The sequence below is a fragment of the Manacus vitellinus genome, unplaced genomic scaffold (assembly GCF_001715985.3).
Source record: "Manacus vitellinus isolate BGI_N305 unplaced genomic scaffold, ASM171598v3 scaffold_15_pilon, whole genome shotgun sequence".
Classification (NCBI taxonomy): Eukaryota; Metazoa; Chordata; class Aves; order Passeriformes; family Pipridae; genus Manacus; species Manacus vitellinus.
In genome coordinates this window covers 17302730-17316785 of record NW_021939122.1, presented here as the reverse complement: position 1 = coordinate 17316785, position 14056 = coordinate 17302730, and the positions used below count along the sequence as shown (strand labels likewise).

At 35.5% G+C, this 14056-nt stretch overlaps 1 protein-coding gene across 5 annotated transcripts in view; it reads right to left on the bottom strand.

The window, feature by feature from the left end:
• ATRNL1 (attractin like 1) overlaps positions 1–14056 on the bottom strand; it is a 464278-nt gene that overhangs the window by 312870 nt on the left and 137352 nt on the right. For all 5 annotated transcript variants that reach the window (XM_029958558.1, XM_029958557.1, XM_029958556.1 and 2 more), the window contains exon 20: positions 9418–9511. In XM_029958558.1, coding sequence (XP_029814418.1) covers positions 9418–9511 — 94 coding nt within the window. The remainder of the gene's footprint in view (positions 1–9417; positions 9512–14056) is intronic.

Genomic DNA, 14056 nt, shown 5'->3' with positions numbered 1-14056 from the left:
AGCAATATAAAACTAATAGCTGCCAACAATGTGAAACAAAATGTTCTAACTTTAAAACCAGAAATATAACTATTGCAGCTAAATTTTCATCTATATGTAAAGGTATACAATCGACTGAAAGAGACAACAGAAGATGAAAGCAGCAGTAGGGAGATGCATATTACTTCTATTAGAGACCATAAGGGGAGAAGAAAAGTTATCTTTCCATCACCAGGAGATTTCTAACAAGTAGTGTCTGCAGTATCCACCTGACCTAGCCTTTCCTTATTGCTGTATAAAACCTGCTTTTCTTCCCTTTGTTAGCATACAAAATGAATAAATATCACAAGCTGAAGCTGATAGATATATCTATCACCACGGTTTTCATCACAGTGTAGCTTCATTTGTTTTACTTATTTGTAAGGTTTTGAAAATAGATTTTAAAATAAAAACAGGGCATGGTATTTTGTGAAAGTTGAGTACTGAGCAATCCATATCAAGCAAGATAAAGAGGCACTATTTCAATTTCAAACTTAGCTATGTGTTGATAGCTTGTAAGAGAGCTGTGAGCTCTCACAATGGTATTTTCTTTTCCCCTTGCTTCCTATATACTTGCACTAGCTTAATGACAAATTGATTAAACCAGATGTCTATTTGAACTCTAACAACTCTTGTCCCAATTACTAATTACCATACTAATGGTCTATCAGATGTAAACTATAAGCTCTGGTCTACACTGCACGATGGATACTATTTTATCAGCAGCTTAAGATCTGAGAATAATGAAGGAATTTTCAACAGCTTTGAAAAGTCACAAGCACTGTAGATCTACTGAGAACCTGAGACTCACAAAACCTGTGTTGTCAAATTCATGATTTATTTCATTAAAAAGAATAAAATGTTTGGATCACTACACACATTGAACTTGTGCTCTGAAAATAAGGAAAATGTGGATGTTCAGGATGGATCTACCTTAGAAAACTGTTTTCCCTTGAAATAAAAAGTATATCCACTGAAATGTATTGACTTGGGTAGCACAAGTCCTGACAACAGACATACAAAGACAGTCCCTTCAGCCTTTGCTCAGTCTTTGTCAAAAATATGTGATCAATTGGCTGGATTAAGCAGCATCAGCAAGACAACCATTTTAAAGCTACCAAATACTTACTGTAGTATTACAAACCTGGTTTTCAACAGAAAACCACTCTATAACAGCTAATATTTTCAGTTAACTGTCAATTATAAAATCAGGATCATCTTCAAATCATTTGATCTGATTTTCTTTTAAATGACAACTTTAAAAGAGATTCTATTGAAAAACATTACTTTCATTGTAAATTCTCCTTGAACACTTGCTATGTCCAGTTTAAAAAGGAAAACTTGGAGTGTGTAAGAGGAGTGTAATACATCAGTTACATTTAGTAAAGGAATATATGTTGTGATGGTTAAATTCCAACTCACCTCCCATTAAGCACATATTTTGAATTTTCCACATACTGAAGTAGTAAGGGAAATAGTTATTTTGACAGGAATATCCTAATGCTTTATTTTATTTGTATAATGCCCTGATAGTTCAAGAGACAAATTTACTTAAGTGATTCCTGTATATATTTCCTACAGGATTTAAATACAATTTTATAGTTTAAAAAAAAAAACATTTTAACAAAGTTCAGAGTATATTTAATCAACTATCTCAGACAGAAAATGATGGCTATTAGTAATATAAAAACATACTAAATATAGAACAGGTCAAATAATCCCTTAGTCATTTCAATTTAAATGGATTTTTCTTTAAATTATAATGGAAAAAAATATTTTCAGTCATTTAAAAAGCAAAAGTCCTAACAAGTGCTGCTCATCATTTACTGAGAATCAATGCTTTGTGCCTCAGTGAATGCTGTCATTTCAGGAAGATATTGTCTTATTAAAAAAAAAAAAAGAAGAAAAACCAACAAAAACAGAGAAGGTGGGTTTTGAGGGACATCCAATAATAATCCAATGTAGTAAGCTCACCATGAAGTCCACTGCCACAAACCTCAAAAAAAGGTCAGAATTTACATGAACATGCAAAACTTACTCTGTGCAGAAACAGCTGGGGTTCCTTTGAAATGATCTCATTTTTACAGATCAGTTTCAAATGAGAAGAAACCACAATACCTGTATCAATATATCTGTCGCCTACAACAATTCTTACTTGTTTTGCTTACAACTGGAGTTTCCACTACAGAGTATTTAATTCCAACAGTACATAATGAAATACCACTTCAGTGTGTTGAAATCAATGTCTGTAACTAAATCATAATGCTCTTTACAATAGAACTCTACTCTCTTTAAAGTTCAGCCAACCAAACCTCATTTGTGCCGATAATCATTTAAGGAAAATGAACCAGTTCTCCTTTCTCTCTAATAAAATACTCTAAAATAATCTTGCTAGGTCCTCAATATGGTAATACCATGAATGATTCAGGGAAATAATTTCATTTAGGATTTTTACTAGAATATATTTAAGTGCTTCTACCAGAAAATATTATCTATTTTATCCCTGGTAAAAGCCACAGGAGAAAGGTGAAGCTGTACAAAGAAGTTAATAAACAAGTAATATATCTCCAGGTGTAGCAATGAGTAGCTGCACTGCACCAGGGGAAGAAACAGTTGGTTAATCCAGAGGGCTTGTGGCAGGAGCAAGACAAGGCAACAACAGCAAGACACCTTGGGATGGAGCTATACACCCAGAAGACACCTCAGAAGTGGGAGTCCAGGGAAGTCAAGGGATGCATGGTTCCTGGAATCTGAAGGACATTCAGTCTTGTCTCCTGATTGACTTCTTATTTGCCTTCAGTCACAACTTTGAAAATTTTGATTGATTCATCATACCTAAACTGAAAACTAATAAAAAGAACCTGCTTGTTTGTGAAACAACTGAAAATTGATGGTTTTACATAGCCAAAACTAATTTAAGGAAAAAATTTTTGATTAAGGGGACAGCAATACTACTTCTTTTCACTTCTCTCCCTTCTTCCCTGTCCCTAGAACTGAAAAACTGCCTCTGTCTAAGGTGCTGATACAGACTATGATCAGCAAGGATGGGGCCATGTCAGGAAACTCTTTGGTTTTCTTTCCCTGCCCTTTTCCAGCACAAAGGACCAATAATGATACCTAACATTTTGATAATCATTTTTAAGGTGGATCCATACCTCATACAGCAGCCAAGATCTCCTTAGGAAGACCAAAAAATTATAATCACTCTGAAACCACTGATTTCTCAAATGTGTACATATACATTGTGTTTGTGTTTCATGAAGGCAAAAAGAATAATATATGTCAAATCCTTTGGTTTAATACAGAGTCCATGAAAAACTGTACTAGCAACATTTTTTCTCACCTTGAATATGTTTTGTCGTCCATAAAGTTTTGTAGGAGTGTTTACTCTTAATTTTTTTTTAAAATCCTCTTAAATATTCCCCTTCCACAAAGGAAATATCACTTTCCTCCTAAGGTTCCACAGTTAATTGTCCAAAGCTCAATCCAATAGCTGTAGTCACCAATAATAATAGTGAGGTAGAGGGTTGTTACTGTAACATAGCATACACTGAATTTAATCAGTTACAATAGAGCAGTACATCGCAGAATTTTTAAAAAGAAGTCCCTGAAACATCTGGGTTTTTTAGTCACAACTCAGCTGAAGGGTTTTTTTCTGATGACAGCAGGATGAGTAGCCAGAAAAGCCATTGATTACTTTCTTTTCGTTCTATAAAGAGAACCACTTATCTTTAACAAAAGCAGTAGGAAGGGCCAACTTACTTCATACTCCACTAGAAATACGTGTTATTTTTCCCCCCTGCCTGCAGCAAATATTCCGACTTTCAAAAATTGAAGTGGGGGTTTGGGTTAGGAGGTGATGGAGGATTAAGTATTGTTGCCTTTGAGATTTAGGAAAAAAATAAGCTTTCTAATTCTTAAAAAAACCCCAACCTTCAAGAGCTAGTTTTATGGTGTAAAGTCTGTAAACAAAGATTTAACAGACTTCAAAGAGGGACAACTGCCCAGGGAGAAGACTCTGACTTCACTGTCTCCTTAAGAGGAGGATGCAAGGGAACAAGAAAAGCATCAAAACTGAGTGGATCAGAGACCAAATCCACAAAGAGACACAGGAGCTGTGATGCTTATCTAACACCAAATTGTTTGATGCCCAGTTGCTCAAAGCAGAATTCCCAAATCCAGAACAACTCCCAGAGCTGCCCATACAGCACACAGGTTGCAGTTAAGTGGCATGGGACGACACTGTTGGAGACCTTCTAAGCCACTTGTACTGTCACCAAGATGTGTTTTGTATGACCAGGGAGTTACAGACCAAAGCCATTTATTGGACTGACTGTGTAAACACTTTCTCTGGCCAGAAATGGCTGGATCAGAATATTCACTGGGCAGGTGTGAGACATACAAGACAACAATTGGACTTGTTGTTATTATCTGAAAAATACCTGGAATCCGACAGCAAGTAAGAGTGAATACTGAAGATGTAAAATGGTTAGATCAGGTACACAGGGCCTGGTTTTATCACAGCAGTTCATTAATAAGGAACTGTAAAAAGTACTCTGCTAGAGTGATTCACAAATGCTATCCTATACATGGCAATTTATGATTTGTGAGGTTAATAATGGCTCCCATGAATAACAACAGTTTATAATCCAACCCAGCAGCATGAAAAGAACAGAATAATTATATCCGTGGTTAAGAGAGTTAGCCAAGTTAGTGACAATGATAATCAAACTAAATGTATTCATGATTTTTGGAGACCCCAGCATTATATATGGACACAAAGAATTGACTACGGGGGTATTATGTTTATGCAGATAGGAGAGACAAATGGCTGGTAGAACCATATGTTGCAAAGAACTTGCTCTCCACTGTCAGCAACCTCCTAGAAGTTTTTTCTGGAATTTGAACAGCACTATCTTAGAAGAAATTCTCCAGTCTCTTTACATTTTCTCAAGCAATACCAAGGGATGGTGCAACTGCAAGCACCTCTCCCATTGGGCTGGTGCTTTATAAGAAGAGTTGTTCATATTGATTTCTGGCTTATGTGATTGATATTACTCAGCCTCACTAACTCTTAACTGCAGTTCTAGTCCTGGACACAGAGGAGCATTCCCAGCTGTCTTCACTGCACATCCTGAAGGATGCAATGCAGCACAGCCCCATCATTTTCAACAGTTTAAACTGGAAGTGAGGGGAAATCCCTTAAACTGTAAATCTTTGCAACCTATTCTGACACTGTCTGAGACTATGGCAAAACATTATGCTATGCAGATACGTGCAATTCTGCTTTAAAGGTAGCCCTGGGCAAGATGTAAAGTCAGCCTAACCAACAAGGTCTTTTGTCCCCTCCTTCTTTCTAAAAACAAGCATAGAAACTCAGGTTATAACTTTGCTGGATAACAGAAAATCAGGCTCAACAATAAAGCAATTTTATGGTAGTCACGACCTCCCTTCCTCTCTTCTTCCCAGTAACTCTCCAATGGGACACAGTCTATGCCTGTTTCTCTTTTTCCTGTATAGGTAAACATTAGCATCACTCCCACTCCTAAATTCATCTCAGTCCAGACTCAATATCTAACTGAGGACAGCATGATTGTCTGTAGCTTATATTTAGCTTCAAATCTTTATGGATCTATTTCAGACCTTAAAAACTTGCAAACTTATCTATTCTTTTCAGCCATGTTACTTTACTGTAATAAAAATAGCACATAGAAGCATTACCTTACCTGTACATCCCTACACAACTGCAACTATAGCAACACTCGGCACCAAAAATTACTAGCATTTTATAACAAATGCATCCTGAGCAGTGGAATTCAAAATGGGTCTCACTGGCATGTCATTTGTAAAAGACTTGGGCAGCCTGCCCTGTTCCACTGCTTCACTGATATAACGTGCACCAAGAAAAACAAATTATTCAAATGCCAATCACTGAATGGCATGGCCATGGCACTGGAGGAACAATTTTTATAAACAAGGTATTTTGATTCACTTATTTTGAAAGAAAATCCAGCACAGTATATTTTTCAAATAGGAAACCAAGCAGATATAACTTAATTAAATCTATATCCAGCATGCATAATAACATAAACCAGTTGGGCAGAAGAGACAGGGACATTGCTTACATTCCTATTTTACAGCCAAGAATGTCTGAAAAGTTGTAACAATGATCAGTTTTGCTCTGCACTTTGCATTTTTGGAAGTAGCCTGAAGAGGAAGTAACAACTATGAAAACCCTTAGAAAAAAACTGAATCCCGGTGCTGAGAGAATTCTGGTTCTGTTGAGCTTGCCAAATCAAAAGACATATTTAGTCAATTATGGAAGATCCTAAGTTAGAAACCAAGAGTAAAATTACTTAATTCTCATGAAAGACAAACCCTCATGCCCAAACCACTTCCTGTTTTCCCGATAATTAGTACTGAACTCAAAAAGACAAAAGGCATATTTCATGGGAACAAAACACCTAAGAAAATCACAGGTATCATTTTTAATGCAGCTTCTGGCAAGAGATATCTTGCTAACATAGCCAGTTTTACATTGCAATACCAATATTGCAGTGTCCTCCAGATCTCACACGTTCAAAACTGACCCACAATAAAGTACCAAAATGTCTCTGTAAGTTGCTTGCAGCTGCTCCCTTAGCCACTACCTCATTCTCCTTTCTTTCCTAAGAACACTACCTTCTAGGAATGATACAGGACATTTAGACTCTAGTTCTTCTCTATCTTCACAAAGTTGGGCAATTTCCTGAATAAAATGTAATGTTTGGAAGTAACAATCATTACAAAAAATGTAGTTTCATTTACAGAGAGCCTGCAACTCTGAAAGATCCCAGAGAGCCTCATGAACTTTACATATCATATACTGAATATACCAAAGCAGAGAAAGCAGAGAAAGAGAGCCTACTGCAGAAAAAAAGAAAGAAGAAAAAAAAAGAAAAAAAAAATCAACAAAAAGGCTGAGATTGACATACAATACTACCAACCCCCACATTTTATTTTTCTTCAAATTTTAGATCTCAAATGTTTCAAGTGCCTTCTGAGAGTTTAAGCCATTAGACTGCATTTGGGTCATGTCCTGAAGCTTTGATATTAGACATATTGTTTAAATGAAAGCTGCAATTTAAGTAAAAATGACTGATGCCAGAAACATGAATTACAGAAAAAAAAAGTATCTCAAATCCTTGATAGATCTGGCAATAACTACTACATGTAGAGCAGAAAATTAGTACATTTACAACATATATTTAATGTTGAAGTGGGAGTTTTATTTTATTGTTCTCCTTAAAAACCTAATGATCCAGCACTTTGAGAACTAGCTGAGGGCTGTAACCTGTCCTTATAGAAGCAAGCTAAAATTTTCAGGCAGTTACATAAGAGGCAGTGGCTAAACCCACCAAGATCTACAGATTTTGCTGGAATTCCCCTTGAAACATCCCAGGTAATGGAGTAAACGGCACACCAAAGTTTAACAAAAACCTGAAAACTCAAAGACTGGGCTCATCATGAATAAGTAAAAAATACCTCGTATCAACATTCCCAACATTTGGAATATCAAATGCTTTAACATCACAGTTTGCCTCAGATAAGACTTTTATCTACGTATGAATCTAGAAGGGGATTGTATCAGATGTGACAAAACCAGGGATTTTCAGTGTAAAAATAACAAGGGATTTTCAGTCTGCAATTGCAATTTTAAGTTCACCCTTGAAAAGTCAAAATTCAAATTTCCATTTCTTCTGTCTTGTGGATTTGCTGTAATTGCTGATCAGGAAAATTCATAACTGGGAAAACCTTTTCTAGTTCAGTAAATGAATCTTTGTACAACAGACAAACTCAGGACAGCAGACTGATACAGCTGAGCAGCACAACTAAAGCATATGAGTCAAAATTCCATATGAGAGTGGAAAAACCAAGGATGAAATGGACACAAGACAAAGGAAAACAATAACAACATAGGTACATGAAATACAGACTAGGGAAAAGGTCTATAAAAATGCCTTAAGTGGAGGGTAGTTGATAGAGAAATGGAGTTATGAGCAAATAAACTGGGTTTTGTGGTTCAGGTGTTACAAAGCTGAGGAGTAGTTGCTGGGTTTTTTCTTCCCATTCTTTGTAAAGAGGTAGAATGGCATTGATATAAGTCCATAGCATGCTGGTAATCAAACCACTCATTAGCATCTAGAACTGACTGTTTAGACACAAAAAGAGGGAAAAAAAACTTAGTGAAGACTTAATTCAGAGTTTAAAGATATTATCACTCCAGCTTTTGTCATTATAAAAATGCATCACTTAGTCCTAATCTTGATTTCCTGTCTCATCCCAAGACTCTTCAATTGTCTGGACAGAAAGTCCCAGAGGTGGCACAGAAACAGTACACCTGCCAAGACAGCTTTCTCACGAATATACACACAGCCCCTGCACCAGAAATTCTTGTTTCTTGCCTATTTATCAAGGAAAGCATTAAGGGTAGGATTGAAGCCAGTTCATTAAGTGTATCAAAGAGAAATTCACAAATCTGGTCAAAGCAGATGCCTTGTGGCAGGCAGAACACAACCTTCTGGCCCCTCTCCCTGCTGGAAAGGAATAAGCTGTATTTATATGCTTTTTCCCCAGTTCTAACCAACACTGCTAAGATAACTTTTTTGCCAGATACTATTAAAATAACTACAATTGTGAAAGGAATAAGGTTCCTATGGAATAACAGGATAGAAAGGACTGAAAGAAACATCTTTAAAGCTGTTCATAATTAACTTCAATGTGTTATTTCTCCTATTTGACTGGTTGCTCCACTTCAGTACGTTATTGTTCTCAGTACTCTATGTTTTATGCTCTACTTATCTATTTTAACTCTTCCTTTAAGCACAATAAGCTATTCCAGTACAAAACAAGATACACTAATTGTACTTTCCATGACAGGTCTACACATTCCTCTGATCTAGCTCTAAAGATGTGGGGAAATGTCTGAAACACTGTACACTTTTAGTGAGGTTCCAAAACTCTAAAAATCTTATAACTGTAGATTCTTATCAAGATAAGAATGTACTGACTATAATTACCTATTTCACATACGTTTTTACTTAATATAATTTTTTAAAAACCTAAGAAAAAAAAAGACAACTACAGATAGCTATCCAGTTTCTCGTTACTTATTTTTTCTAAGTCTGTAGTATCTGCAAAACATTACTAGTATTTGTGATGTAATTCTTAACAAAAGTCTAAGTAATACTGAAATTTCCTAAGAAATGTAAGGAACACTAGATTCACCACTGTTTGACCATTTGTCAGGTCAAACACAAAATAAAACCAAAACAAAACAAAAACCAAAACCAGGGGAAAAAGTGATTATACACCAGTCATGAATTGCAATATCTTTGGGCTAAATTTAATTGTACTCACAGTTGACACTGATCTCCTTTGATTCCCTTAGTTGTGCAGAAGCATTTTCCTGTTTGCATGTGACATATATTTGCATGTCCGCTGCATGTGCAAGCTGTAAAATCAAAATGGAAAAGTGAGATTTCTTCACCCATATCATACTTTAGAACTAAAGGAAGTTTCATAGATTTTAATACTTCATCCTAAACATATTTCCTGCAAGCTGCCTTAAAATATATATCTATTACTATGTCAATTATAAGGGTTTTTTCAGGAAATTTCACTAGCACATCATTTAGTTTATTTTCTGCAGAGTTAACAATTATTCCTGTGTCATTAAGGGCTCTCCTCCACACCATAAATAACAGCAGTCTGAGAATAGTCATTAAAATCTACTGTTTCAATGTGCAAGAGAAAAAATTATCAATAATAGGTATTTTCTGGTCAGGGTGAAATCCTAACCAATGACGAAATTCATTTAGTTTTAAATGCCTAAAGTATTATTGCACATGTTTGGTAAAACATCTAATATAACTTGAATTCTTCCTTTTGACAAAAGCGAACAAAAAGAGAACTTTGAAACCATTTAAACAGGGTTAATACTACTAGTCTACAACAAGAATGTCATAGAAGCAAGAAACAGGCAACTTTACAAGCTCCAGAAATTTGAACAGAAGGAGAATCACAGGAACATCATCATTACTGTATTCCATGTTAAGCTCAGTGGCTGAAGTAGTTCTCTCCACAGTGGTCTGCTCACTGCCACTCTTGCTGCCTCAGAGATTCTCACCTCAAAACAAACCTTCACACTCCCAATCCTTGAGCTTTCTTTTTGCTTTTTCTTCCCATGTTTATTTGATTTATTACCCTGTTTGGGCAGCCATCTTTTTTTCCCAACCAAGCATTCAAAACTTAATAATGTCTCTCTGGGAAATGTGTCAGTACATCTGACACATCATACCAGAATGCAAACATTCACAGTACACTCAAAGTCTTTCTTTATTACAAAGTAACTCTGAACCTACCTTGATGATCATATTATGCTTTCATTGAAGTTTTTATTATGACTAAGATAAAAGATTTAATATATAGGGTCCTGCTTGGGAACAGATACGATACTAAGTGGTGACCTTGTATAAGATAAAACTTTATTCTCGACTTTCTAATCTAATATTGAATTGCTAGCAGAGAGATTGAGTTTTAATGTTCTGATTCTACTGGTAGGGAATAACACACAATGAATCCTTCTGTGAGTGTCCCATCACATACACACTTTCACCCGTCTGCCACAGCCTAAGACAACTAGAGAAAAAGGTAATAGACAGAATAGAACCACAATTAAATGTAAGATAGTATTGACAGAATATGTCAATGTCAGGACTTCAATGGTTTGTTCTGCCCTCAGAGCTTATTAAATAGCCAGCTGAAGCTGAAGGAGCAATTCTTACTAAGGAGGGGTTAGGCATTCAAAGTGTCTGCAAGAAACACATACTAGAAATTTCTACGCAGCACATAGTGATGTGTGATGTTTTTCTCTCTTTCATAACACAACACTCCTGAGAAATACCTACAGTTACCACACAGTCCTACATTTTGCAATTTTGCTGTCATCTTGACAATCTACAATAAGTGTTCACTGAAGTGTTGCTACTATATAATCAGTTATGTTTTCCTAAATCCATTCATGTTTTCCACTCTACATTTATGGAATGATTATTTAGGCACTTTAAGCTGGAAAAGCCTCTTCACAAAAGCTAATTTTAATTGTGTAAATCTTTGCTGCACTTTCAGTGAAAAATAAAGAATATATTCTTAACAGCTTATTCTGATTATGGTTAATTGCTCTTAATGACAGTGGATCATTATAAGACAGCACAAAAGTTATAAAGGAACTAACAGGGTGAATTCCAAATCATATTCCAAAAAGTGTCAATATATTGACAAATATAGAAGCTATTGCCACCTAACCTTAATTGGTTACTCCCACAATTATTGCTCACTTAATAGGAAGTAAATCACAAATGTGAAACTTCCTTCACTTGAGTAGCTTTTTTAGTAAAATTATTTAAGCTCAAAGCTATAAAAGCCTTTGGACACCATGCATCTTTATCACCTTCTTGAGGAAAAAAAAAAAAAAAAAGAAGTAAAAATGGATTATACAGTAAAAGTAACAGATGTAGTTATATGAGACTTTGTGGAAAACCACTTCCTTTGTCAGTTCAGACATGACTTGTATACCCAGTCCATGAAATGATGGATAAATCAAACTTTTCAGCAGTAATTGTCGCCAGGGACATCTAAATCAAATCAGCACCTATACGGGGCCCTTTAGTGTTCTATGTGCTCACTCACATGGCAATTCACAGCTGAACCAGCCAGGAGACTCCTTCCATTTAAACTGTGTTTTACACTTTGTCTTTGGAATTTCCAGGATTCTGGAGTGTCATTACCTAACACAAAAATCTGAAAAAATTAATTTTCCCATAGACCCCTGTCTACATTCTGACCTGTCTGTATTTACAGCCCCCACAAATAACAGATACATGCATAATTTGGTCTCTCTCACTGAAAGGATAGATTCACATCACCAAAGACACCAACATGGCTGCTCTACCTCACCTGCATTTTCATGACACATATGAAGTTTCTCTAGTGCTAAGGTCAGTATGGATAGAAGAGTAGAAGAAAGGAGGAGTTCAGAAGTCTCAGATATTTGTTTTCTGGATTCTTTGTCAATGAAACAGCTAGCTCTGACAAGCCCAGCAGCTAATTTTCTTCTATTAAAGGATGAAGATAAATTACTCTCATTGAGAAATTTCCTAGTGATTTAACTGTTCCCTGGATAACACCTTGAAAAAGGACAACACCTTTGTACTTACATTTTTAAAATCTCATCCGGACAATTTTTGTTTCACAGCAATGAAAGCATATTTTAATTAATCTCAGGCTTACAAGTCTGTAATGAAAAATGGATTCCTACCTATCCGTGGCTCTCTATGTGGAGAGCAACCAAAGAAAACCCCAAACATATAAACTATCATTGCTGTTACTGAAGCAAATGTGAATACATGTGATCAAACAAATGCAGTGGCAGAAGCAGGACGATACTGTAGTACATTCAGTGGAAAAATATTAACATTAATATTAATCTTTTTGTCTCACTGCAGGTTTTTTTTCCATTGGTCTAGTTCTGAATAACAAAAAAGAAATTAAAAGTTCTGAATATGAAGTATATTTATTAATTAATAAATATTAACTTAAAGCTGCATTTGATTTCACAATAAAAAAGATTTACATTCTTTCTTTACTTTGATATTTCCATACTCCTCTTTATCTATTTTCTTCAATATTTTCTGCTTGGTTTTCTCTGCTTAACTACTCTTAGTGAATGGTTTATCTTCTGATAGTACTGTAAGTCAATAGTTAAAACTGTAGCTAAGGTAGTATCTCTCACAGCCTAATGCCAGTAGAAATATGCCAAGTCTTGGAATTAGTTTTAAAAGCATATTTTGTACCAATCACTGTCAGCTGGCAGAACTCAGCACAAGAGATGCAATTCATATTTTCTACATTTTTTGAGGTCCCACACTTCAATTTCTTCACTGAAAGGGTTCTCAAGTATTGCAACAGGCTGCCCAGGGAAGCGGTGGAGTCACTACCCCTGGAGGGATTTAAAAGATGGGTAGATGTGCCATTTGGGGACATGGTTTAGTGTAGGGCTTGGCAGTGCTGGGTTAATGGTGGACTCAATCATCTTAAGAGGTCTTTTCCAGCCTAAATGATTCCATGATTCCGCATACTCTGTGCTGAACCTTTGGATAGAAACAGTGAGTTCAGCCCAACTTCAAGAGTCTTCCCATACTACTGTGTACATTCATCTCCAACATGGGTTTGTATTATGCACACATGCCTTTGTTTAAACAGTTATTTTAAACACTTAATTACCATGCAAACTTGTTATCAATAATTACATATTTTAAATAAATAAATACTCTTTTGCTTACAATAAAAAACATCACTAAAATATAGAACTTAAATGTATTTTGGGTTTTTTTTTTACATATTAAATGAAATTATGTCATTAGAGCTTTGAAAACAACAAGAAAAAACCCAACCTGGCAATATCTACTCTAATTTTAGGGAAAGAGCAGCTCATGATACTCTTTTGTACAACATGCAGATTCTAAGTGGAACAGAAATATTATATGAAAAAATACAATCCAGTGGAGTAAATCCATACCAAAAATCACAACACTACAGAATTTATTTAATAATAAATCCACAGTATGATTGATTCTGAGATGCTAGCTCAGCATATGAATGTTCTTGCTGATGCTGACAACAAAAGAATACCCACCACTATTTCCATGAAGCATGCATTTTAAACAATTGAATTTAAAAATACTTATTGCTTAGCCCCCGTCTCCAACACAAAGCTGCAAGCACAATTTTTCTCTCAAACAGATCTCACTACAAATCGTACTTTAATATGTTTGCTTACATGAAAGATTGCTAAACCAGTAGCTGCACATGGATAATTACTTTAAGACACCTTGCTAATGTTTTTAAAAGGAAGCTGTAACAATGGCATTAAATACTAAGGTGTACTACTTTGTTAATTTTGGTAACATGCAAGGCATAAGTTCCATCAAAAAAAAGA